The 26744-nt window shown below is 36.4% G+C and overlaps 1 protein-coding gene across 1 annotated transcript in view; it reads right to left on the minus strand.

Annotated features, from left to right (window-relative positions):
• Positions 1 to 26744, minus strand: part of NEGR1 (neuronal growth regulator 1) — an 847674-nt gene that overhangs the window by 163977 nt on the left and 656953 nt on the right. Inside the window, exons 5-6 of the mRNA XM_063106484.1 lie at positions 24068 to 24188; positions 6235 to 6386 (exon numbers count right to left, since the gene is read on the minus strand). Of these exons, the coding sequence (XP_062962554.1) occupies positions 6235 to 6386; positions 24068 to 24188 (273 nt within the window). The remainder of the gene's footprint in view (positions 1 to 6234; positions 6387 to 24067; positions 24189 to 26744) is intronic.

The following is a 26744-nucleotide window of genomic DNA, read 5'->3' on the forward strand; positions in this document are numbered from 1 at the left end:
GAGGAAAACAGGAAACATGGCGAGTGCAGTTCACCAAAGGCTGGGGTGCTGCGTCTCCGCAGGTCAGGGAGATGTTGATATACACAGAGCCACCGGGCCCATTCATCAGAAAAGAAGCCCAATCAGATGAGCTGTTAGAGCATCCAGGCATAACGTCAGCATTGTCTTCTTCCTTTCATAGCCTACCCTCTAGAAAGAGCAGTTTATTAAACATGCTGCTACTTCCTCATCTATTTATTTAACTTTATTCCACAGAAACCTGGTGTCTACTCCCAGTTTTCCACAGAAACTGCCCTGGCAAAGATCCCTGATAACTGCCTAATTGTCGGAGACAGTAGGTGATTTTCAGACTTCCGTTCTTCTTGAAATGGTCTCCTCCCATGGCTTCTGTGGCTCTCTGTGGCACGGGGCCTCCTCTGGCATCTCTGTTCACATCGAATCTTTTTTCTTCTGCAGGAGGCTTCTTCCTCTGCTCACTCCTTGATGCTGATTTTACTTCAATTTCTGTCCTTAGTCATCTTTTCACTCTACATGGCCTTTTGAGAAATCTGACTTACTCTCATGGCTGAACCACCACCTCCATTATGATAACTTCAAATATATCTCTCCATTCTGGACATTATCTAAATACCTACTAGACACTGCGTCAAACTGAAAATGTTTAAAATTGAACTCATTCTTTTCTTTCAAACTCTACCTCCTCCCCAAATCTAAAAGCCCTAATCCTTCTCTTATGTTCTTATCTCAGTTAATGTTATCCAAACTAAACATTGGGAGTTATCTAGATTCCTGTAACAACTCCCTTCCTGTTCTCTCTATATTTGGTCATTAACTCCTACCTCCTAATTATCTTTCAACCCTCTCACCTCTGCTACTCTTTTTGTGCAAATTATTTTCTTTTGCCTTTATTATTGAAGGTTTAGTACCTGGGTTTAGCCCTCCACAATGCCTAAGAAAGTCTTCCAGAAACCAAATATGTTTATACCTTTCTTTTGTGAAGATCCTTCAATGGCTCTCTGTATTAGTTCATCGTCTGTTGCTTATAACAGAATACCTGAGACTGGATAATGTATAAAGAAAAGAGGTTCATTTCTTACAGTCCAGTGTCCAGGGGGCACATGGTAAGGGCCCTCTTCTTGGCGGTGGCTCTGTACAGAATTCCATGACAACTCAGGGAATCACATGGTGAGAATGGCAATATCTCTTTAACGTGCTCTCCTTATAAAGTCACCAGTCTACACCTGTGATTATCCATTAAACCATTAACCCAATGCTCCATGAATAATTAATCCATTTATGAGAGCATAATCTTCATGATCTAATTGCCTCTTAAAAGCCCCTTTTTTCAAATATCATAACTGGATTTCCCATCCTCCTAACACTGTTACAATGGAGATCAAGTTTCCAAGGGACTTTTGGTGGACACATTCAACCCATACCACTCCCCAAAACTGGAATAAAGTCTAAACTCATTTTCAATTTTCCTTGTCCTAATGTTTGCTGACTTCTCCAGCCTCATCTCTCAATACTCTCCTTCGCCTACCTTTTACTCTAGCCACATTAAAGTATTGTAGTGTCTTCCAGCGTTTCGGATTGCTTCATACTGCCATGTCTTTATATGAGCTGTTTCATACTGGAGTGCTCCTCTTTCTCTTCCATCACCATTCCCACACCCAGGCTCAAGCCAATCTCACCCTTAGCTCAAGCGCCATCTCCTCTATAGCTTGTCCTGAGTTATGGAGACTGAGTAGATCACTCTCTCATTTGTGCCACTGAACCTTGTGTTCACGATTGTTGTTTAATAAATTCCTGTAAAGTTCCGCCTCTGAAAATGAGACAGTGATGGCTAAGATGGTGTTTGTAGTCGTACCTTAGTTCTAATTCAAATAGTGATATTAGCTACTCTAAATGAAAGTTCTTTCATGGCCGTTGAGACTGCATTATGAGCCTCTTTTCTGCCCCAATATGGTACCATTGACTATTCTCGATTACGGTTGCTTGTTTTCTTGTCCCTTTCCTGTTACTCATCTGAGAACTCCTGGAGGATGAGGTTCGAGTTCTATTAACCCCTTTCTTTGTGACATCTAGCACAGTGTTTTGTACACTGTAGGCAGTCTATATTTAGATACAGTTAGAGAAAGATAGAGATATAAAATTAATGTTGCTATTGAATGGATTATCTGAGCCTCAAAATAAAACTATTATATTAGTCCTGCCTTTACTCTTTGAATCTCCCAGATGTCTGAATTGCTATGCTGTAAGCAGCATATTTAATCAAGAATTAGTGCCAAAAATTCTGGTTAATACATTGAGCAAGGGATGAGGTTAAATTATGCGCTAGATTTGGGATATTATTTGAAGTTTGCATGTCCTCTCCCTGGCTCACTAGGGACTGTTTACCAAATAAGCCTTCAGTAAAGTACTGGGCAGACAGTCGTCAAATAATGTCAGTCATTTGCACATTGTTTTTTCTAATGAATTGAATTAAGTGCTCTTGGGAGATGTAATGATATAACAGAAATGACTTACATTTATTGAATGCTTACTTTGTTCCTGTCTGAGTGATAAATGTGTTATATGCATGATCCCTTTTAATTTCTATCCTGTAAGGTGGGAGCTATAATTGCCCTCACTTTATAAATGAGTTAAGCGAGGATTTGGACTTTAGGTAACTTACACAACATCACACACAACTAATATACAGTAAAACTGTTATTCAAACGAAGACATGCTTGACTCCCATTATGTGAAACACACACACTCAAACATTCACACACACACACACACACACACACATCCACACACCAAAAAGTTTTATATTTCCTTTTTGATAGTATTAGTTATGGCAAAGCTCTAAGTTAAAATTTGTCTTTTTATCTTTTTGGTGATTTGGAAAATGTGAGTTATTACATACCAGAAATAGAGTGAATTAGTCTCAGGGCTTAACCTAAATAGTATAGAAAAGGAGCTGATTCCCAGTGGTTAAAGCTCCGTCAGAATGTTATTATGAACCAGTTTGAGTGTTTGCCATTAATTAGCTTTATGCCAGGTAACCCATATGTCCAACCACCCTGTCTTTGAGCTTATTAACTATTCAGGGATACAAATCACGAAAAGATGAAAATTTTCTTACTCAAAACATGTGCCAAATATCATCACATATTTAGGTGGCAGATCCTTTGCTCCTTTTATCTGAATAAGGAGATGGGCAAGTTAGCTTTATACATTTCCTTACCTAAAGGAAGGGCTGATCTCCAGCAGCAATTTTTTAAAAAATTCTTTAGCAAGTCACAGGCCAGTATCAGATCAGCTTAGTACTGGCTCCTAGTCTTAGATCATTTTAGAGCTTGAGCATCATCCCATTTAGTGACTTTGTGAAGATGTTTTAGGAGTTCTTATTGAGGGACATATTACCCACTCTCCAGCTAGCATCTTATAAATTTTAAGAAAACCGACTGCCCTTATGTATAGTTTGTAGATTTACAATGCCCATGTTAGATAATTGCACTATTCCAAGGAGGCTTAATACCATAACAATGTATATTTAGATGTCCTCAAGTCTCATGTTTGTATAATAAATTTTGGGGTAAACACCAACCCCATTCACTTTTCATATATTCAAATTTTATATCTCGTTTGTTGTTGTTTGTACCTAAATATTTTTAAAAAGAGTTTTTATATATTGAAGACAAGCACCCTAATTATTAAAGAAAAGTGAATAAAAACCATGAGAAGAACAATTATGCTATATGTAGAGATTTTATCTTTTGAAGAGTATGTAGCAAATGATACAAACAATCTCTCACTTTATTGCTGGTTTTACGTTTATAGTGAGAGACAGTGGAATGTTGTGGTTAAAAGCTTGAACTCTAAAGTCAGACTGTCAGGGTTCAAGTCTTTGCTGTCATTTACTAATCATTTAACTTTGGCCACACTTATATTCTCTTTCTAAGTTTCTTTATCCATAAAAAAGGAATTATAGAATCTAACTCTTTGGATTGTGTGAGAATTAAAAGAACAAATTCACATAAAGAAATTAGAATAAAGTCTGGTCCAGAGTAAGCTAACAATAAGTGTTATTTGTATTAGAGTGATATTGTCTTGTATATCTAGGGGTTACAAGTACACATTCTAGAGCTAAAACAAAGTTTTTTTACTCATTTATTCTTCATTCATTCACTTGCTAAATGTTTAACTAATTTATTTATTCACTAAAGATTTACTAATTGCTATTAAATACCAGGCACTGTGCTTGGTGATATGAGAGATAAAATAATTAATCAGACATTGACACTATCTTCTCAAAGAACTTAGAATTTGGTGGGTAGATGAAAATATATATATAAATAATTGTAGTACAAAATAGAAATACTTAGTGAAATAAAGGCTTCAGATGGGATCATATAAGAATTCAGAATATACAGACATTTCTTTAGAGTTCCAGAGTGATGTTTATAATTACAGACAAGATTTGCGCATTTTGTCTTTATTAACAAATTGATAAAATTGCACTAACATTTAGTAGCCCCTCAACATACAGAAAGTCAATGGCAGAGAGAGATCCTGAGAGTCCATTCTGAAGATTCCACATGCAGCAGTGAATTATTTCCAGGTGATAGTGTTAAGGTTGCCAGAGTAAAACAAACATTTAAGTAAGAGACATTTGTTCCTAACTTGTCACACTCACTAAGGCTCCAGTTTTGAAAATCAGGATGTGATTTAGAAATTTAAGTAGCAAAAAGTTAATGTTATTAAGCCTTAAAGTTTTCTTTACTTTGCCTTGTCAATTCATTTACTCTTTCAGGTTCTTGAATATTTAAACTATTTAAAATATTAATAACATACCAAAGAAGTAACAACATTGACATTAAATTGGAACTCACACTGCTCTGTAATATTTTTAATGGTTTATGTTATTCATAATTACACTAAATAAATCATTGTCATGGAAGAAACTTAAGCAAGTATACCAGGGTACTTAAAAAGTTTGTGGAAATACAGAATTAAAAGATAATTCAAATCTTTCCATGTACTTTTTGAACTACCCTTGTATACTATATTGCATGGCAATGTTTTTCTTTCAGAGGTGAATACTAAAAAATATTAAGGATTATTAAGCTGGAATAGTACAAGATGTGATATAAACTGATATTTAATATCAGAGATTCTTAAATATGATAATTCAGTGCTCATAATCATGAAACTTATTGTAGGATATTTTTAAGCAATAAGAACATCATATATCTCATCCCCATTTCTGCAAAATGGAAATTATCGTGGCTGCAATGAACTCCACAATGTTTGCATTCTCGGGGATAGCTTACTATCACAGAATGATGTGTGTGTGTGTGTGTGTGTGTGTGTGTGTGTGTGTGTGTGTGTGTGTGTGTGTCAGGTTACTATAAAAATGTAACACTAAAAAGATAAGGACAATTCAGATAACTTTGTGGAACTGAAAAGACAGTGTACTCTCCATAGTCATGTTTGAACATTTTGAAAAACACTAAATTTCAAAATTACGAGTATTTTATGGTTGTAACAATTTGTTGGTTACTCGGTTTCTAAACAGCGCTAAAATTAATTGCAGGAGAAAGCATTGCTATAGGTTTTTCTGCCTTTAACTGTTCCTTATGTTTGCTCTTCTTTATTTATTTCTAGTCCTTAGTAATTAAGATACATTAGAAATGTAATATTTATTTTAGTGAAACCTTAAGTTGCACTTCAAAATAGTTTTCAGTAAAAACGTTATCTATATGCATAAAATATTTTATCTATGATCATTTACCTACTGTTTCATTTTATTTATAGCGTGTGAAATTCTGGCTATTCCAAAATGAATGTCTAATGAAAACCAACCAAGAGTAAATTTAAGCGCATTAATCTGTGCTTCAAGATAACATAACGCATTTTTTTAAAACCAAAGAAACAAACAAAACCCTACCAAATCAAGCGTCTTCAGTCAGAAGATATTTTTCAGTTAGCCCTTATTTATTTATATATATATTTTTCTTTTTTCAGCCCTATGATATTTTTCAATATACATGTACACTTTTACAGGGATTACAAAATTCTGAAACACCCATATTATTTGCGAGCAAAGTTCCTTCTGTGTAAGGAATGTGTCACAACGCACTGAGTTCTAAAATGAATGTACTCCATTTTTAGGCTTTATCTGTACTGATGTGCAGGAGCCAAGAGGCCCAGGAAGTAGTTTGGCAACACTGCATTACTTACGGTTAAGAGGCAGGCTCGCATTGGTCGTGCCTAGCTTGTTGGCAGCCACACAAGTATAGTTGCCGAAGTGTTCCTGTGTCACATTGGTAACAGTGAGAATGGATCTTGTGCTAAAATTTTGAATAATAATTCCTTGTTGGCCATTGAAGAGCCTAGAAGACAAAATAAACTCTAGGTAAATATGTGTTGTGGATACCAGTTTCACTTTTATCTTAGATGGGCTTGTCATGGTAATCCATAGACAGTTTGACCACTCTGATGTTAACATATAATGTAATAATGGTGCAATTACATTTTCCCTACATTAGTAGATTTGGGAGAGGAGAGGTTGCATCACAGCTGTAGACTGTTCCTATGGGATTCTTTGTGCTATATAGAAAACTGAGCTGGGATACCCACATATCCTATTTGTGCACTGTTTTGCATTTTAGAAAATTAAACACACCACAGCAATGGCATCTCATCTATTAAAGTCATAGGTACAGTAAAATGGAAGTAAATATAAAGATTCCACTAAAAGTACAAACTGATGTTTTTTAGGTAAGCTGGCTAGAGAACGTCTAGGCCATTTCAAATGATATTATGGATAATTCCTATGAAAGTTAACCCCATCACTGTGATAGGATGGTTCTGAATCCAGAGTCAACACTACTTTACTGTTGCCATGTACAATCCAGACAGGTGACTTGCATTAAACCTAGAAAGAGACAGCAGTATAGTACCAAGGAAAGCATTTAAAGCTGAGTCACATCTCTGCCACAATTTAAGAATATGTCTAGGAAAGTCCTTTAACCTTTCTGGGCCTCAATATGGGATTCAATTTTACCTGATTCCACCCCAACTATCCAATGATCTCTCTGCAGACTTACCACCAGAGGTCCTCATTCTCAAATAAGACAGCATGGCTTTACCATTCTCAACTCATGCCATGCCTGCCTATTCCTGCTTTACCTTTCTCCTGAATCTACACTCTGTCCCTTGCACCCTTTCTATTTCTGCCAGTCAGATCTTTCCCTCCTCATTTAGGCATGATCTGACACCAATCTCTCTTTTTTGAATGCTCCTTAGATGACTTTCCTCTCTCTGTATGTTCTCTTGCATTATTTTCTTTCTTTCTTTTTATTTTAAGGCATTATAGAAATGTAATTCCATTTTAATTTATACTCTTATGGTTATAATTTAATAGTAAATCCAGTAGCCACAGATTGCAATCTCTACCCTTGTGAAGTCTTCTGTGGGTACCCTTTGAATAAATTAGCATTCAGTAGCAATGAATTATCACAGTTTAATTCAACACAAATAGGACTTTTTCTATAAATGTGAACTGCACAAAACAGATTAATCTGAAAAATCTAGAAGCGCAGACAAGGGGATAGTTGAGAACACATGCTATTCTGCTGTATTGTAATATCAGACATTGTGACATGGCACTAGTGAAAAGTGGAAGTTCTTGAAATTCATGGAGCATACATGGAGAGAGCTTTCAAAGAGGTAGTTCTGTCCTTTTTCATATTTTCTCTTGCATTATTTTCACTAGCAGTTCCCATGCATGCAAGTCTTTTCAAATCAAATAAATTTAATTGTTCTAAACTCCTCAAAAGGCAGGGCTATCTGGACATACTTTCTCTGACATAGCACTTAATCCTTGTATCCTAGGTATGTAATAAATAGTACATAGGTCAATGGAGTCCAGGTGATGTTCCCCCAACACAAGCATAGATAAGCCCCTTTCAGTGGCCCCTTCAAGAGATTCTCTCTCTAAATTTAAATTCTGCTACAATGAGGATGCCAACCAGATACTAACTTCTCTCTAACTAATCCCAAATTAATTGTGAAAGAGATGCACTGATCATAATATGGGCTATGTAAACTCACGGTATAAATGGCATGTTAGTTTTTCCTCTTTAACATGTTCAAGTGTTAGGGCCAGCCTGTGGCTCACTTGGGAGAGTGTGGTGCTGATAACACGAAGGCCATGGGTTCGGATCCCTATATAGTGATGGCCGGTTAGCTCAATTGGGAGAGTGTGGTGTTGACAACACCAAGTAAAGGGTTAAGATCCCCATACCGGTCATCTTTTAAAAAAATTAAAACAAAACAAAAACGAAAACAAAAACATGTTCAGGTTTTAGTACTAAATAGTTTTTTTAATCATGAAAATGCTAATAAATGGCATTCTATTTAGAGTTTAAGTTGAACTCAACTCCTTTGCATTATGTTATGTGGCTTGCACCTGAATTTAGATAAAATATACTGTAGTTAAATTCAGATTAAAATAAGCAGTCATACTTGATTACTCTGGGAATTACTTATATTTTATGTAATAGTTAAATTTGGCTTATCCAAAAGAAAACATTTAATCAGATTAATAAAACTTTGAGTTAAATGAACATTGAACAAACTTTAGCTTGAGCAATAAACCTGATAATCTCCAACTCTGACATAAAAAAGTAGAGCATAAAATATGGATGTGGCAGCTTTTACTCCTCTCTCTCGTATTTCGAACCTATCAACATTTATGCTAAATTCTCTTAGTGATTATTGCATATTTTTCTGCATCACATTAACAACTTTATTTTTAACTAATCAGTATATGCTGTGTATAAAAATCACAGTTTCATTGCTCTGCAAGCTTCAGCATTATGACTCAAATCAACTTCCCCACATCCATGTTATAGACACATTCTCCAGAGGACTCAGCAGCTCCCTAGACTACAAAATCCGTGTTGTGCTCCACCTGCCAAAACCAAGACTGTTTTTCTCCTAAAGAATTGGGAAGAAATTAACCAGAGTCTTCAACTGGTTGAACTCTGGGGAGAAAATCTCAAGGGAGTATATTTAGACATTCCATGGCCTTATTTGTTTATGTTCCTTATGTCTGTCTTTCTGAGTGAGTTGGCTTCCAATTCCCTGCTCTTTAATGTATCTGAAGGCAAAGCCCCAGATGTTGCTGAATCATCCAGTGTATCCACATTCTGTATTTGTAGGCCCATTTTGGGCCGCTAGCCAGCAGTACCGTGTGCATTCTTACCAGAGTGGCACATTAGTGCTCCAACCCCTGCTACTCAGATCAGCCAGGCAGGTGATTATGGCCAATAAAAAAGAAAAGTATCTTCCCTGGGGGAATTTTTTTCCCTCTAGGGAAAACTACCTTTCTGAAATTACTGGAGAAATCCAAAGCTTACTTCCTTTTATAGTCTGGAGTTTTAGAAGTGCTGACTGCTCAAATGCCATTTAGGAACCTACCCTCACCTAGTAGATGGCTGGCAGAACGTTTGCAAAACTGACTTTGAGGGAGAGTGACCTTCTGAGATGGTGTATATCTCTAGGGGATGTACTTCTGTGATTTTCCTGAAGGAATCCGGTGGGGGGGGGGAGTTTTCTTAACTATTCAAGTCAACTCTGAAAATATTCATCAAATTGCTACAAAGATGAGTTCTATGCTGAGTGATTACGGACAAGGCTGGGCAACACTGATCTCTGCCCTTGAGAAGAAAGTCAATGCCAAGGGGGGAATCAGACACGTAAACAGGTGCTTACAACAGAAGGTTATTTTAGTCACAATGGGGACCCTGTTATGATGAACACATCTACCTTTAATTATTGAATATTGGTATTGTAAGCCATACCTAGGAGTTCCAGCATGTATGACGCTAATGTGATTTCACTTCTTGACTAAAAATGAATAGTAAAAGAACTCTTTAATTGAATACACATTTTTATTTATGAAACAGATTTTTTCTAATATGGTCATCTATGATTATATTTTCTGTAAAGAATGTCTTACGTTGACCTATATTATAGAATGAAAAATGTTTTCTTATAGCTCCTCCTCCCAAAGAAAGATAAACAAATTCTATTGTGCTAGAAGTTAAGCATGGCATCCTTTTCTTCAGCAGAGATCAGCAGCCTATGGTGCTTACCTAAAATACCTGGTAATTTTTCTTTGCTTTATCTTTGCCATAGAGAATATGGTTATAAGATCTTTCTATTACTGTGGACCCTGCCGTCTTCTATCCTGTGACACCAGTAAAAGTTTGCTCTGTATCAAGGACCATTATCCTCACTCCTCTTACTTCTGCCTTTGCTAGTGCTTCATAAATCTGTGAACTGCAAGCTATTTGCCTTGCCAGCAGATGCTGCCAGCTCTTAAGTGACACAGCCCAACCCAATAACTAGTTATGAATTAGAATAGTCCCCTATATTTTCTAGTGTCAGTCAGATGTAGCACATGGAAAGCATCGTAATAACTAGGGATACTTACATTTCTGACTCCTGAAATGTTCACAGACTTTACAGTCATAACCTCCCTTCAGGCAGTAGCTATCTAGGATGACCAGAAGAGCCTGCAGCAACATCACCATAGAAAAACTGACCACACAGCCATCAGGACTGATTGTTAAGATTGCAAAAATAAATGCAGCAGCTATACTGAACACCTTATTCATTTTATATATAAATACAGCCTCACTTTACATTTTGGGACTATTGTTCGTTATCTGTCTTTCCAGGTCAGGAATAACAGTAAACATTTCTAGAAACTTTTAAATAAAAATAGCCACAGAAAGACAATTGCTAATGTAGGAAACATATTTTGAAGAGTATCAGACAGCAACATTTAAAATATTAAAATAATATGGAATGGGAGTGAGGGAGGTATTCACATATAATAATAAATCTTTTGTCATACTGGAATCACAAGGCAATATGATTATGATATATCATGTTACATAGTGGATAAGATTAATATGGTCTTATTAATCAATTTTTGGATGTTATATGGTGGGAGAAAGTATTCCTTGAATCATAAGAATTTTATTTAGAAAGCAAAGAAATGTTACTGCCAGCAAAGGATTATAAGCTTGTGGAGTTCCAAAATGAGGTAAAGACATAACTCAAAAATAAAAGAGAGACAGAGAAAGAGACAGAGAGAGAGAGAGTCATCGGTGAGAGTAGAACTCTGATATGGTCTTAATGGAAACAAAATTTTATTTGATCATCAAATGATGATTAGATGCCTCCTATGCATAAGAAGTGTTGGGACTCAAAGGAAAAAAAATAATGACATAGTTACTATCTCAAGAATCTTAGCTATATCTTAAAGTCTATATATGACATTAAGATGGCATATGGGTCCCTTCCACAATACATCTCATCATGCCTATCTCAAAGATAGAGTTCCGTCATATCCATATATCTATATCTACTGATATGGGTTGAATATTTGTCACTTTCAAAGTTCATGTGGAAGATTGATCTCCAATGTGGCTGTGTGGAAAGGTGGGGCCATTAGGAGGTGATTCCCTCATGAATGTATTAATCCATTAGTGGATTAATGGATTCATGGGTTATCATGGATGTGGAATGGTAGCTTTTAAAGGTGAGTACATGAAAGCGTTTTTGCCATTCTTGCCATGTGATAGCCTACTCACCACGGGAGTGTATACTTCCCAGCAAGGAGAAGCCCTTACCAGATGAGTCCCCTGAACCTTGGACTTTCCAGCCCCCAAAACTGTAAGAAATAAATTTTGTTTACAAAGTACCCACTTTCAGGTATTCTGTAATAAGCAATAGCAAGTGGACTAATACATCTATCTCTATCTATCTATCCTGTCTCTCTACAGTCTCTGAATCATAACTGCATTTCTAGTCTTTTCAATGTGAGCAGGAACGCTTTATGTATGTAGAAAATATTAGCTGTTCTCAGTACACTTATGACTGAAGAAATATAATATAACACTAAAAAATTTCAGCATTGTACACTAACGTGTTTGATGTTCAGAGTGTGGGAAACTGACACTCAGAAAACATTTAAGCATTTTCAAATGTGTATATCAACTAATCTCCACAGCACCCCTAATAGGTTGGTGTTGTTACTCTGATTTTACAGATGAGAAAAGAGACGTTCAGAAAGATTAAGTTAATCTATCTTCCACCATCTGATAAGTTGCAGAACCAAGATTCAAACCCACGTCCTCCTACTGTTAAGAAAATTGAGTGAAGCCAGCAAATAAAACCAATGGAGCTAAATAGCCAAATGGTATGTAGCATCCACGCCACAAAAGCCAGGCTCAATTCGAAGGGTGAGTCTAATGTAGGAGAAAGTCGAGCAAAAACGTTAGCTACAGTTCAGCTAACTATCCAGATGATTCTCTAGGCCAGAGGCCCCTTAGCTACTATCTATTTGCTGCTTAATTATGTACGCCTTTCAGTGCAGCCTCTTACAGCCTCCAGTGGTGTCAGCCTTTCAGGCTACTCACTGCCTGAGATGAGAAGATAAAATGGGTTTTTTCTCCTTCCTCCTCAGACTCCCTGCAAAACCCACACACACCCTCAGCATCGATTATTGTTTATTTTTTTTCCTCTGGGTTCACTAAATATTTGGATGGTAGGAAATCTCTCGTCATAATGTATATGCAGAATACAGTCAAAAAGGGTAGACAAAAATGCAGTCTAGCCAAGTGGCAAGAATGCAGAAATATTTTAGAGTAATTCCAAAATTGTCTCTAAAGTTCAAGTTCTAGTGATGCTATAGTGTTATTGTATTCCACCTGGCTTGGCCAAATCATCATCGTAACATCAAATACCTCTCTTTCTAACATCATTTCAATTGTAAGTTTTCATAAATTTGTGTGGTTTTTGATTAATATCCATCTTCTCCATTAAAGTGTAACTCCATTAAGGCAAGGTTCCTGGCTGGTTTTGTTATTCATTGTATTCCAAGCACGTAGCACAGTGCTGCACACTTAATAGGTACACAGTAAGTAACTGTTGCATGCTTGACTGAATGAATTATGTTTTTACATTTTTGTAATTCTTAGTTTTTTCATCTGTGAAATGGGAAAAATGAGGCCTATCACAAAGTGTTGATGTAAAATTTTTTTAATATATAATCTGTAATATCTATGCACATATATATCAAATACAGTAGGCACTAGTTTATGATAGGTGTTATTATTGTTCCATGATAGGGTCTGTTTCTTAGACAGAACAGATACATTTCCTCTCAGATGGCAGCAAAATATTAAATATTGAGCACACAGGAAATTATTTTTAAAGAAAAGATCTAGGAGAGTGACTGAAAAGATCATGGCGTGATTTCAAGATGTGCCAAACTCAGTATCAATTACATGCACATTATCAACCTCATCTAGGCTTTTTACATATGTGCAGGGCAGATAAAAAAAAAAAAAGTAAAAAGGGGGAGGAGTAAGAATTGCTAGCAACCAGAGAGAAATGAAAACTTATGTGAACATGCTACTATAGCAACCTACTGGTTTATTGTGTTTTCTGATACTTAAGGCTTGAAAACAATATGATATCATTTATTCCTAGGAACAGACTGACGACTATCATGAATCACTGTCGTAGCCCCAAGGGGTATCTATCTTTAGTAGCACATTTGAATAAATTAATGTTATTATAATATATTAGGACACTTTAATGATTCTAGATATTATTAAGCTATTTAAAATGTATGTCTTGTTTATTTTATCAATTTTAATGAAATTAATAATTTTAGATTAGAGACCTTTGGGCTGCCTTACTTGTGACAGTTTGATTCACACAGAGAGGAGAGTCCCTTTTAACCCCACATCAAATAAACAAAGGCTACAGTGCAGGTGTCAAACCTCCCCTGATTGCAGTTGAGTTCCTGTATCCCTGACAACCTGGCCTATGACTGGATTTCTCCCCTCTGTTTGAACTGCTTTCAGATATTAGATCAATGTGCCCATGAATTTAATGTCAAATTTCATCCCACAATATAACAATACAACCATTTTGAAGAGACTACATTCACAAAAGAGAAATCCTGGGAAGGCAGAATTGAACAACAGAAACCAGTTTCCTTTGTCTAATCATATATTGGGTTTATAGTGTCCCAAAATCTAAGGTGACAGAATCCATTTGTACTAATATTCTTTTATCAGTTTGAAAGTGTATTTCAATAAAAACGGCTTTCTACTTTATAATTATTAAAGGCCTATAACTCACTCTTGCAACAGTGTGTTATTCAAGCCAAACCCCATGTTAGGTGTTGAGGACATAACAGTGAACAAGGCAGAACTCTCACTCTCAGGTAGATAATAGTCAGTAGGAGAGAGGGGCAGGGACGGAAGTTGATTATCATTTAATAAGTGCTTTGGTAGAGGTGAGCACACGAGAGTAGATCTGGAGAGCTTCTTCCCCAAGTAGAAAAGGCTCAGGGTAGTTTTCCTGGAAAAGCTGACAACTGCACTGAGACTAAAGGACTAGTTAGTGGAAGGCAGCCAGCCAAAGGTAGCCAGAGAGGGGCATGCGGGTGGAAAGGGCTGATAAACAGGCCAGCATGCAAAGAGGCTGAGAGAGAGATCGTATCACTGTTTGGGGACTGAAATATTTCGGGATGACTATAGCCCTCATTGTGACAGAGTAGAATTGCAAGATTCATAACCAGAAAGCTAAACAAGGGCCAGGATGTGAAGGCCTCCCATGCTACACTGTGATGTTAGGACTTTATTCCAGGGAAAATGAAGAATCACGGATGGGCTTCACTAATAAAGTGATAAGATCAGGTATTTGCTTTGGAAAGATCATTATGAATTTTAAGAGCACAACCAGATTTCAGCTGTTTCCTGGTGGACTCTGTATGCAGTATTAGCACCTTGATTCTGGTAACGTCCCAAACCAAACTCAGCATGGTTCCTCCCAAACCTCTTTTCCTGTGTTCCAGCCTCAGCTAATGGCTTCACCATTCACCTTGTTATCTAGACTGAAAATTTGGAATTATCTTCAAATTGTTCCTTCCTTGTATCTAATCAGTCACTGAAATATAAAAAAAAATACTACCTTTTCTTTCTCTTGCTTTTTAACTGCATAGTCAATACTCTAGTTATTGTATTATATATTTTAATATTTTATATTTCCCATTCATTCCTCCCAATTTCTCTAAGAAACATTTTGTAAAGATAGGGATTGGATCATTTTACTAGTCTTGAAAAGCCCTTCCATTGCTTTCCAATGCCCATAGAATTATAAGAATTATAATTATAATTAAAATTAGAATTAGAATTATTAGTCCAAATTATAAGACTTATGACACTTAAGATCCTCCAAGTCTTTCCCTGAGGTGCCTTGTAGCCCTACCTCCTATTACACCTGATTTCATATCCTGTTCCTAGAGGAAGAAAAAAAAAGTCTCTATACAATGCTCCCTGACATTGACCATTTTCTTTCCTTTCCCATGATTATTTTCAACACTTTGCAATGTTCCTATCCAACACAAAAGCCTCCTCTGCCCTGAAGCGTTCCTTAATCCTTGATTGGAATTGAATGGACTCTTCCTGTGCACTTTCACTTAGGGTTCCTTCCATTTTAGGATTCTCTTAGGGTTTTCTTACTTAGTTACTTATTTTATTTTGCTGATTTTTATAACAAATCCTAAACTCTAAGTCAGGAGATGCAAACTGGAGTTGGACGACTTTCATCTTTGTTTGACTAGCCCAAAGTTTAAAATATAATAATATGTATTTGTGTGTCATATGGGTATGTGCTGTCCAGTTCTCAGTGGTTGAAATGTTCTCAGTTGTTTCACATATTTACCCTTTACCTCTCTTGACTCGGATGATAAAGTCATCACAGGGGTGAGAGAGAGTTTACTGATAAGGCATTGGTTATTAAAAGGAGTGAAATATCATCATAAATAAGTAAATAACATTAACAAACATAACATAACATATGAGATAACACCAGAAATGCAAATTCCTTCAATGCAGGAATGTGCTTCCTTTTTTGAAAATTTCACGTTTTCTCACAGATGATAAATGCTAATGCACATTTGTTGAATGAGGAAGTAAAATCTCAAGTCAGCTGGGACGATCTTTTCAAACTGAAGTGTAACAAGGTTATTTCCAGTACCTTTGTAAATCAAAATGTGTAACTGCTTACTCTGGTGAGAATGACCTTGTAAATGAGAAGGTGAAAGAGAAAGGGAGTGAATGCATTTCTAGTCCTTTCTGATTAATCCAATTTGTGGTGTAAACTAGAAGAGAGATATCTTGACATATGAGTCAGGAAATTAGGTTTTATTTTCCATCCTGTATTTTCCTTCAATGAGTCATTTACCTTTATGAGATATAGTTTTTTATCCCTCAATTATAATCTAGTTAGAATTATGCAAGGAATGATAAGATAGTATATAGTGAGTTATATAACAAGTGTTGTATGATTGCAAAGTCAGCTTATATATTAAGTAGAGTAGCAACTCGTGGCATTTAAATTACTTTATATGTTTATCTCTCTTTTTCTCTTCTGTCTCTCTTATGTAACATCCCAAGCTTGAAGAGTTGACTCTGTGTAAGTAAAACTTACAATGTACACATTTGCAAAACTACTATACATAAAAATGCTTTGAAAATCACAATACACTATACAAATGTAATGTATTCATAATTTTAACCTAAATAAATTACACAAAAAACAGCAAAGAAAGAGGATCACTGATGATACATACTGGGAAATATTTTAACTCATTTTGCTAGTTTCCTTGTAAATATGAGAAATGGAGAAGACTCTCCCTCACATATTTCTTTAAAAAAGTGAATACACAGATGATAATGATGTCCTGCCTAGACAGTCAGGTAGTAAATATCTAGAAGAGGAGAGAGGAGAGGAATAGTTGCTATACTTTCACAACTTCTCAAGTTCATCTTACCTTTATAAAGCCAAAAATGAAAAATCATTGTTTTCTAAGGTGAAACCTAACATTAACCTGACTGAAAAATATAACCATGCCTCTGTGTAAAGTAAATGTGGCATAATTTACATGGTTGATTTTAGGTATTTTCCTACCTGTTCCATGGTATCTGTATACATTTCATGCACATAGGTGCATGCATGTTTTATGTATGTAGATAACTAATCCTTTACATGTAGGCAAAAAGATAATGGTCATCACATTTTCTATGTAGAAATGTTGTAAAGAATGACTTAAATATGAATAGACTAAGTTTGAAATATGTTGCTTAAAAAGTCAAAATGTAGGTGCCACACTGTCCAATGCAAAATATTTCATTTTTAGGCACACACTAGTTTTTTAACTAATACATTGATAATTTTTAGTGTTTTACTATATTTTTGTTTTCCATTACTGGGAGTAATTTGTATTTACCTCATTTGTAACTTTTGCATCCCTATTTTTAACTATGATGGAAAATGAAATATTCTTGTAATTAAAGAATTCAAAAAAGCATTGCTGTAATTGGCCCTTTAAAAACAGGCAATGTGAATAAAATACTCTTTTAAAGATTTGTTTATTTATTTAATTTAAAAATAATAATTGTATGTACTTATGGGGTACAATGTGATGTTTTGATATATGTATATACTGCTGAATGATAAATCAAGCTTATTAGCATATCCATCACCTAAAAGCCTGGAGCACTTATAATGGCATGTCTTTGTAGGCCTCAGGCTTGGATTTGAGAAAATCTAGGAAAAGAGGATGTAAGTCAAACATACAAGAAAACAAGGACACAAGATGGTAACGCCATCTTCATAACGTGATGCAAAACCTATGTTTTGCAATACCTGTTGAAAAGTCAGTCCATTACAATTTATGTTTTTAGCCTTAATCCTAAGAGAATATACTGTTCTCAAGCAGTAGATTAATTTATTTTATGTCATCAAAGATATTAGTTGCTTAATGGTACTTTGGTTATTCTGAAATCATCCTTTTATTACATGCACATAGGGAGTATACTTCTTCTTATGAACTATAGTGAATTGAATGATGTCCCTGAATAACTCATTGAAGCTTGAATTGTGTCCCCCAAGTTTTACGTGTTAGAAACTTAGCCCCCACCGTGAATGTTAAAGAGGGTGGGAAAGCCTATTACAGTAATTGAAAAGAGGTGCTTTAAAGAGGTGATTAGACTACAGGACCACGCCACAGTGAATGGATTAAAAATAGTGGTCATTAAAAGGGGTTTGGAGGGCTTTAAAAGGGGAACATGAAGAGTCTGTCTGTCTCTGTTTTTTCTGCTTCCACCATCTTGCAATGTGAGACCCCTGGGTCACTGTCATCACCACCAGATGGACTTTGGACTTCCCAGCCTCTGAAACTGTAAGCAATACATTTTGTTTTCTTTATAAATCACCCAGTTCCAGATATTTTGTTATAAACAACGGAAATGGACTAATACAGAAAATTGGTACCAGAGAAGTGAGGTGTTGTTTATAACAGATACTTGAAAATGTGGAAGTGGCTTTGGAACTGGGTAACGGGCAAAGGTTGGAATAATTTGAAGGGATAGGCTAGAAAAAGTCTAGATGCTGGTGAAAGCTTAGAAGACAAGAAAACCAGGGAAAGTTTGGAATGTTTCAGAGACTGGTTAATTGGCGGTGAGCAGAATGATAGTAGAAATATGGACAGTAAAGGGCATTCTGAGAATGTCTCAGATGTAAATGAGAAGGGACTTTTTGGAAACTGGCACAAAGCTCACCCTTGCTGTGAGCTGGCAAGGAACTTGGCTGCATTTGTCCATGTCCTACGACTTTGTGGAAGTTGGAACTTAAGAGTTGTGAACCAGAGTATTTGGCAGAAGAAATTTCTAAGCAGCAAAACATGCAGGAAGCTGCATGGCTACTTGTAACAGCCTACACTGAGTTGTGGCGGCAAAGGCATGACATAAAGCCAGAATTTAAAAGGGAAGCAGAGCATAAAGATTTAAAAAAACGTGCAGCCTAGCCAGGTGGTAGAGAAGCAGAGAACATTTTCAGAAGAAAAATCCAATGGTGCTAAGAAGATTAGTACAAAGGAAAGGGATTATCAGGAGAAGGGTAAATATCATCTAAGGACTTTACCTCCTCTTCTGGGAAAGGGATTAATGTGTTTTTGGTTGTACGCAGGGTAGTTGTATCATGCTAGGTGAAACTATTATGTTATTGTGCGATCTGAAGATTAGAATGATTTAAGGAGCTAGTATGGACACCAAGTTGACAAAGGGTGGACTTGTGACGGTTAATTCTAGGTGTCAACTTGATTAGATCAAGGAATGCTGAGAAACCTAGCAAAGCTATCTTTTTAAGTGTGTCCATGAGGGTGTTTCCAGCAGAGATTAGCATGAAAGGCTGAGTGGATTGGGTGGGAAAGACCCACCCTCAGTGTGGGCAGGGACCATCCAATCCACTGGGGGCCTAGAGAGAAAAAAGACAGAGAAAAAGGTGAAGCTCTCTCTATCCGCTGGAGCTGAGACACACTCTTCTCTCCTATCCATGGACATCAGAGCTCAAGACTCTTCAGCTTTTGGGTTCCAGGACTTACACCAAGGACACCATCAGCTTCTCTGGTTTTGAGCCATGCTGCTGGCATCCAGTTTGCAGATGGCCTATTGTGGGACTTTTCTTCATAATTATGTGAGCTAATTCCCCTAATAAATACCCTCTCATATATTTATAACATATCCTATTGGTTCTGTCTCTCTGGAGAACCCTGACTAATACATGACCCTTTTCTATTATAAGAAAATAAGTTTAAATTTTTTACTCTCTATATAATTGAATGCTGAACTCTGATTTGCCCAGTACTTAAGTGTATATGGAGTAAGTTTAAGCCTATTGGGACTGTTCTTGCCAAGTATGCTAAAAGAGACTGTGGTGTTAAAAAATGACCACCTTATACCAAGGTATAATATTTTAATGACAAGCATATAACTTTAGTTATGCTCATATTTATCTAAACAGTGCAATAAACTAGAAGTCAAATGGGCTAATTTTTCTAATATAAAAATAATTAGATCATCCATGAGACAGACAGTGTGAGAGCCACCTTTGAAGATGGCATGTGATGATTCTCATCTCTTGATATTCATGTTCCTGTGTTGTCCCTTCCTACACTGAATAGGGTTGCCCTGTGTGGCCAGTAAGATAGTATAGAAATGACAGAGCATGACTTCTGAGACAAGGTCATAAAGTATATGACAGCTTCTACCTTGCTGTTGCCTGTATCATTCTGAAGAAAATCCATTGCTATGTCAAGAACACATTCAAGCAGCCCTATGGAGATATCCTCATAGCAATTAACTGAGGCCACCTGAGACAGCTGGCACTAACTTGGAAGGCGACCCTCCAAATTGAGTCAAACCTTCAGATGACCAACAGCAGGTGACATCTTGACTGCAACCTTATGGAAGACCTGAACCATAACTGTTTAGTCAAACTGATCCTGGATTTCTGAACCACAGAAACTGTTTGAGATAGTAAGAGTTTATTGATTTAAGTACCTATGTTTTGAGTTAATTTGTGACTTAGAAATAGATAACCAATAATGGCAGCAGATATAAGGGAAAACATGGGCTGGCAGGTTGACAAATCCAAAATGTGTCTTGATGACAACTTAAAGCTAAGAGCTCTTGGACAGGTTATTTTAAGTTTCTTGTGTCTCAGTGTTGTCATCAGTAAATTGAGGATAATAAATCTTACCTCACAGAGGTCTGAAGAATAAATGAGGTAAAAGAACTTAAGGGACCTGGAAAGTGGCTTTCCTCAGTAATTATATGTTTTTTACTTTTCTTTAAGTTGTGCTTAATTTTACAGGGTTTCTTTTTAAAGATTTTCAAGCTGATTATTCTCAGCACACAGAAATCAACTATACAAGTTGCTGAAAAACTGTCGGCAAAGACAGGGCTAGGGAGGTTTAGGAGCTGGCTCTGTTTTTTGTTTGTGTTTATTTGTTTATATTTATCTGAATGAAAATCTGGTCTTGAAGATCTTGATTTAAGAGAGGTAGATATTTATAAACATTTTCTTAAATAGAAGTAAAGAAACTGTGTGAGTTATTTCTGAGTATTTATGTAAGCCCTAATACAAAAAAAAAAAAAAAATCTCTAAGAAACAAAACTTCTCCAGATCTGGCAAAAACTCTGCTCCACTGTGACAGGGTCTCTGACAGCTTCATGCTCTCAGTTTGGGACCTCAGAGGTCAAGAAGACATCTCTGAAGCATGCTGTATCTGTTTCTGCTGTATGTCCACCTTGGCTCCATTTTTCTGTGTCCTTGACTAAATAAACTGGGAAATTACAAGTTAGAGTTTCTACATGCAGTCTCTTACTTTGTGACTCCATAAACAACCTGAAATGCCTTTACCCTTGGTATTTAACCTCGACATTTCAGATTATTTTTGATAGACTCTGAAAGGCCATGACCTGCACTTGGTGCCATAATATAGGGGTTAAATCCATGGACTCTGCATGAAGATTTGCGAGACTTCCTAGTTTAAATCCCACCCCTGCCATTAACTGTTTGAACTTGTGCAAATTACTTAAAAACACTCTGTGCTCTGGTTTCCCCAAGCAAAAGGTAAGTATAATAATAGCACCTATCCTTTAGGTTTGCTATGAGAATAAAATGGGTTACTATTTGTTAGCAACTTACAACATTACCTATAAAATAGCAGGTGCTCATTAAATAGATAGTTTTCACTTCAATGAGGTATATATTTGAATGGCCTGGGCCTCAACGATAGATCCACTTAGTGAGTATAATAACAAGCATTCAGCAACCAGAATCCTTCTCTGTACTACTGCTTGCATATACTCAACTTTGCTTTACTATAGTTTTGAGAGGAAATTATTTTCTTCCAGTGGCATTTGAGAATTTGGATATTTTCTCAAATATAACCCTAGAAAATGATTAATGTGTACTTCATGCAACTGAAAATATGCTTGCTTTTCACAAGTGCATTTGATTTTCACAGCTGCTAGATTTTCCTTTCCCTAGTTGTGTGAGTGTGTTGGGGAGGACATTGATTGGGGAAAATCAATCTACCTTTTGCTTTTTAACAAGTTTTTCTAAATTCCTTTGAAAATCTAATAAAAGCTGTAGTTTCTCTTCCCGGTAGGAAATAAAATCACTGAAGTTATAATTATGGGCACCAATTGGCTCTTTGCTATATTTGCTATAGGCCAACAAAGTGGATGGAGGATTATTGTAGTCTTTTTTGACGATGGTTGCTGAATTTAGAAAAGGAAAAGACAGAGAGAGGAAAAAAAATCCAGGACATTGCAAAGTACTGGAAACAAAATGGTCTTTAACAAAGGAGCTCCCACTTGGACTATGAGGAATGCTTCTGATTGCTAGCTTTTAAAAAATTAGTAACATAAATTAAAATGTGACCTTGAAAGATATGTAAAATAGTTTAAGTCAGTGTTATTTAAACTGTGTTTTGTTGTGAACTGGGGAGTTGGGGGATTCCTGCAAGGACTTCCTAATTGAGGGGAGATTCTGAGAAGTAAAATTGAGGCTCCACTCACCCAACATCTGCCAGAGAAATGCTGTGTTCATAGCTATTATTTCTTGGGCTTCCAAATAAGATTATATTTGAACAAAGGGTTTTGTAACTTGCAAAGGATTAAGAACCATTCTTCTGGATGTTTGTTTATATGAATAACCACAAATCGAAAACTTCTCATCTTGGGTTATCAAAATCTGAAAGAGGTTATATTGGCAGATATACAATCTTGTAGAGTGGAATGAGGGTGACAACAGACCAGTTTATCTAATTCTTGGTATATAAAAATATGGGGACTTTGATGAAATCACAAAGAGGCAGATTTAGAATTAGTAATTAGCACATATTATAGTAAAAAGAGTTAAAAATTGAACACCGCAGATTACTGAAGAGATTATATATAAAATAGCTGTGAAAAATTTTAGGCAAAACCAGTCATTTATTCAGTATAAATGAGATGGTTATGGGGATAGACTTTATTATTAAGTCTGATGTTAAAAAGGGAGACTGTCTTCCACAAATAATCTTTCGATTCCAGTTTCAGGAACAAAGTACCTGCTTATATCATATCCCTTGTGGCAATATCTAAGTTCTTACGTGATTTCTCTAGTTTTCTGTCCAGAAATCTAGCTGCAATTCGTTATGAGCCATGACATGAGTGAGTAAACCCTGTATGTATATGTTGAAGAGTATGGAATTGCCAATATTTGGCTTTTTTGACTTGAGAATAGCAGTTTCATATGGCTCAACTTAACATTTTCTTGAATATGTCCCTCCCTAGTTTTGAAGCAAAATATATACGGTATATATAATACCGTCCCCTCTAAATTATGTCTTCCAGTTACCCCACAGGGGTCCCAGGCTTCTTCAATGGCTTGATAAGAGCAGTTGAAGAGGTCTGAATGAGCCTACTGGTTAAAAGTAAAGAGAAAATTGTCAAGTCCTGTCTTCCCTTGTTCAACAGCCCTTGCCAAGGCTTCTGGGGCTTCTCAAAGGGGAAATCATACAGAGCTGAAGTTAGAGTAGCCCTAAAATCCCCCTGGTTAGTCCTTTATCTATGTATTTTATCTCCTCTACAGCCTCTTCAGTGATAGAATATCTAAAACATGGTGTCCCATAAAACAAGATGTTAAACTATCTTGTGGGAGAGTAAGGCAGGTGAAAGCCTTATCAAGGATGCCAGACAGAGACAGCAGCTCCTACTGCTTTCAAAGTGCTCTTATGAAGGCTGTGCCCAAGTTCCTTAAGAGAGCTGGTTTACTTCCTAAGTAAACATGGTTGCCAGCAAGAGCAATGGAGTCCTGGCTCAGAGGCAAAGAAATGAAATGCATCAGCGATGGGGGACTTGCAGGCATTTCTGAGATCGTATAAACCAAAGTGGACATTTCTTCTAGATGCTATTAGCTACTCATCCCTCCCACGTGGGCCCCTTCAGTTTGCCTGCTCAAGAGGAGGCAGCTGAGAATCATTCAAGCCAGTTAAAGAAATTGCTTAAAGTAAGTATCTGAAGTGCAAACACATTAGCTCAGAGTGCTTGAAACACAGTAATAATCACAAAGTCCTTACTTCTTCTCTCCTTTGTACCATTCGAAGGCCGGAGGCGGCACACCTGCACCTTCACATCTTATCAATCCACTGCGTCCCGGGGTCACAGTGCCAGATTTAATTTCCTGGATCGTAGGAGCAACTGAAAAAGAAGCAAATAAACAAAAAAATACCTGGTGGGTAAGTAAAAATAATCTTTGGCAGAAGTATAACACACCTATATTTTTATTCTTTCTATATTCAAAGCAATCTTATGCCTGATAGGCCAATGCATTACATTTTCAGTGTTTTATGCTTCAAATACAAGACTAGTCATTTTCAGCTTCATTTTTCAAGTTGGACAATAGATGAATGTTCCCAGGGAGTGCAGAGTAAATGCAATACATTTTGGCCTTGCTTCCTATTGGAAAAATGGCATTGGTGAGGGAAACACTTCATCTGTACTCCAGTCAAACTACACTCCAATAATAGTTCTCATTTATTGAATGATCACTGGGAGTCAGTCACTGGGGAAGGTGCTTTATGTTCATGGTTTCTTCTCAGTAATGCTCTAAGCTAGATGGTATTATCTCAATTTTATAAATGTGAAAACTGAAGTTCAGAGAGGTTAAATAATTTGTCTAAGATAACGAATTTATTTAGTTGCAGAATTCGGATTTGAATTTGGGCATATTGACTCAAAGCCTGGGCTTTTTCAATATTCTCTATTTTCTTTGTGCTTTAGCAATTCAGTGATTTTGTTATGTGGTTTCTTCTACCTGGATACTGTTCTCCATTTCCAGATTCAAGGCCCAGTTTGGGTGTCACTGTCTCCATATTCCTCCCTATTGCTTTAGCTAGAAATAGCTTTCACTTCTCTGATTAGTTTATCTAAATCTCTCATACCATATACTTTCTATCTTGCATTTTAATTATTTGTGGGCATGCTAGGCTGCCTTGTCAGCTCCCTGAAGGCAGGGTAAATATCTGATTCATCTTTGCATATTCTGAGATCAAAGCACAGCGCCTAGCACAGAGTGACGCTTAGAAAGCTTCTTTTGTAGCATAGCCATTCCTTTATTCATCATATGGTTATTGAGCCACCAATATGTGCCAGGCATTTCTCAAGGCACAAAGCAAATTCCCTGACATGATGAAGTTTACATTCTAGATGTGGTGGGGCATGGGGAGACAGACTATAGGCAGTAAATATAATAAATAAGTAAATAGCATGTTAGAAGGTGATAAGCAATATAGTAAAACTAAAACAAAACACAAAAACCTTATAGCAGCAAGCTTAGAGGAATTAGAGCAAGGGACAGAATGCAATTTTACATAGGGTAATCAGTGTGGGCCTCATGGACATGGTAGATTTGTGTAAAGACTAGATGTAGATGAGTGTTAGTTCTGTGGATATCTGAAGAAAGAGCCTTCTAGGAAGAGGGAGCAGCTTGCAGTAAAGCCCTGAGGCAAAAGCAAGCCTGGATTGTTTGAGAAAGAGCATGGCCATCCAGTGTGGCTGAAGCACAGAGAAAGAAAGGAAGAGTAGCAGGAGACAGGGCCAAAGAGGAGTGAAGGACAAAACACTGGGTAGGACCTTGAGGTACATTTTAAAAATTTAACTTTTATTCTGAGTAAAATGGTGAGCCACTGCAGAGGAGGGATATAATCTGACCTGTGTTTTAAAAAGATCACCCTGGCTGCTGTGTTGAGAAAAGACCATAGAGAGGCCAGGATAAGATTCAAGAGACTAGGTAGGAAACTGTTGCAGTAAACAAGGCAAGTGACATCGGTGCTCACACCATGGTGTAGCAGTGGAAGTGTGGAAAGTGATTGGGTTTAGGGTCTGTCGTGAAGTTAGAGCCAAAAGGATTTCTTGATAGACTGAAGTGAGATGGAAAAAAAAGAAAAAAAAAAGAGGAATCAAGGGTGACTATTTGGCGTAAGTAACTGGAAGGTCAGAACCAACATTAACTGAGGTGGGGAAGACTGTAAGTAGAAGAATTGTGGAGGAAAACATTAGGAGTTATATGCATGTATCTTTTCATAAATATTTCCTTTTCTTCCAAGTTTTTAACATAGTACATGTTATAGTTTAAATAACACTATAAGAAATAATTCAATACTACTGGAACCTTGAGGATGCAAATACTAGTTCACTCAGAAATATTACTTGAGTAAGTGTGTACTACGGATATAGTAGTTTCTTTGGAAAGCAGTGAAAAAGTATAGGGTTTAATGTTTTTTCGATATACAGTGAAAATGAAAACAATAAACACTCTTACAAGCAAGCATTGTCTTTCCATTTAAAAATACCCTAGTAAATTCATCATTTTCTATTAAGAACGATACTTCATTTTGAAATTATAGCACCTCTATTTCTCTGTGGTGTTTTTATTTTTAATAAAGTTCAATTTTCAGTTCTAGAAAGAAAATTGCAAAGAAGTATTTTTGTTAAAGTACTTGCTAATAACTTGGTGCGAAATAATGAAAGAATGTTTACCAAAAATGTTTGAATGAGAAAATGTTATGAGATAGTACACACACACACACACACACACACACACACACACACACAGTTATATGTATATATATATATATATACACACATACACAGACACAATATAAGAAATCATTTAATAATTTTTAACTTTTTTGTTAAGAAAAGATTCATGTCTTTCTATAAAAGGCAATACAATATACAAAAGACACCTATAAA

The sequence above is a fragment of the Cynocephalus volans genome, chromosome 8, assembly GCF_027409185.1.
Source record: "Cynocephalus volans isolate mCynVol1 chromosome 8, mCynVol1.pri, whole genome shotgun sequence".
Taxonomy (NCBI): Eukaryota; Metazoa; Chordata; class Mammalia; order Dermoptera; family Cynocephalidae; genus Cynocephalus; species Cynocephalus volans.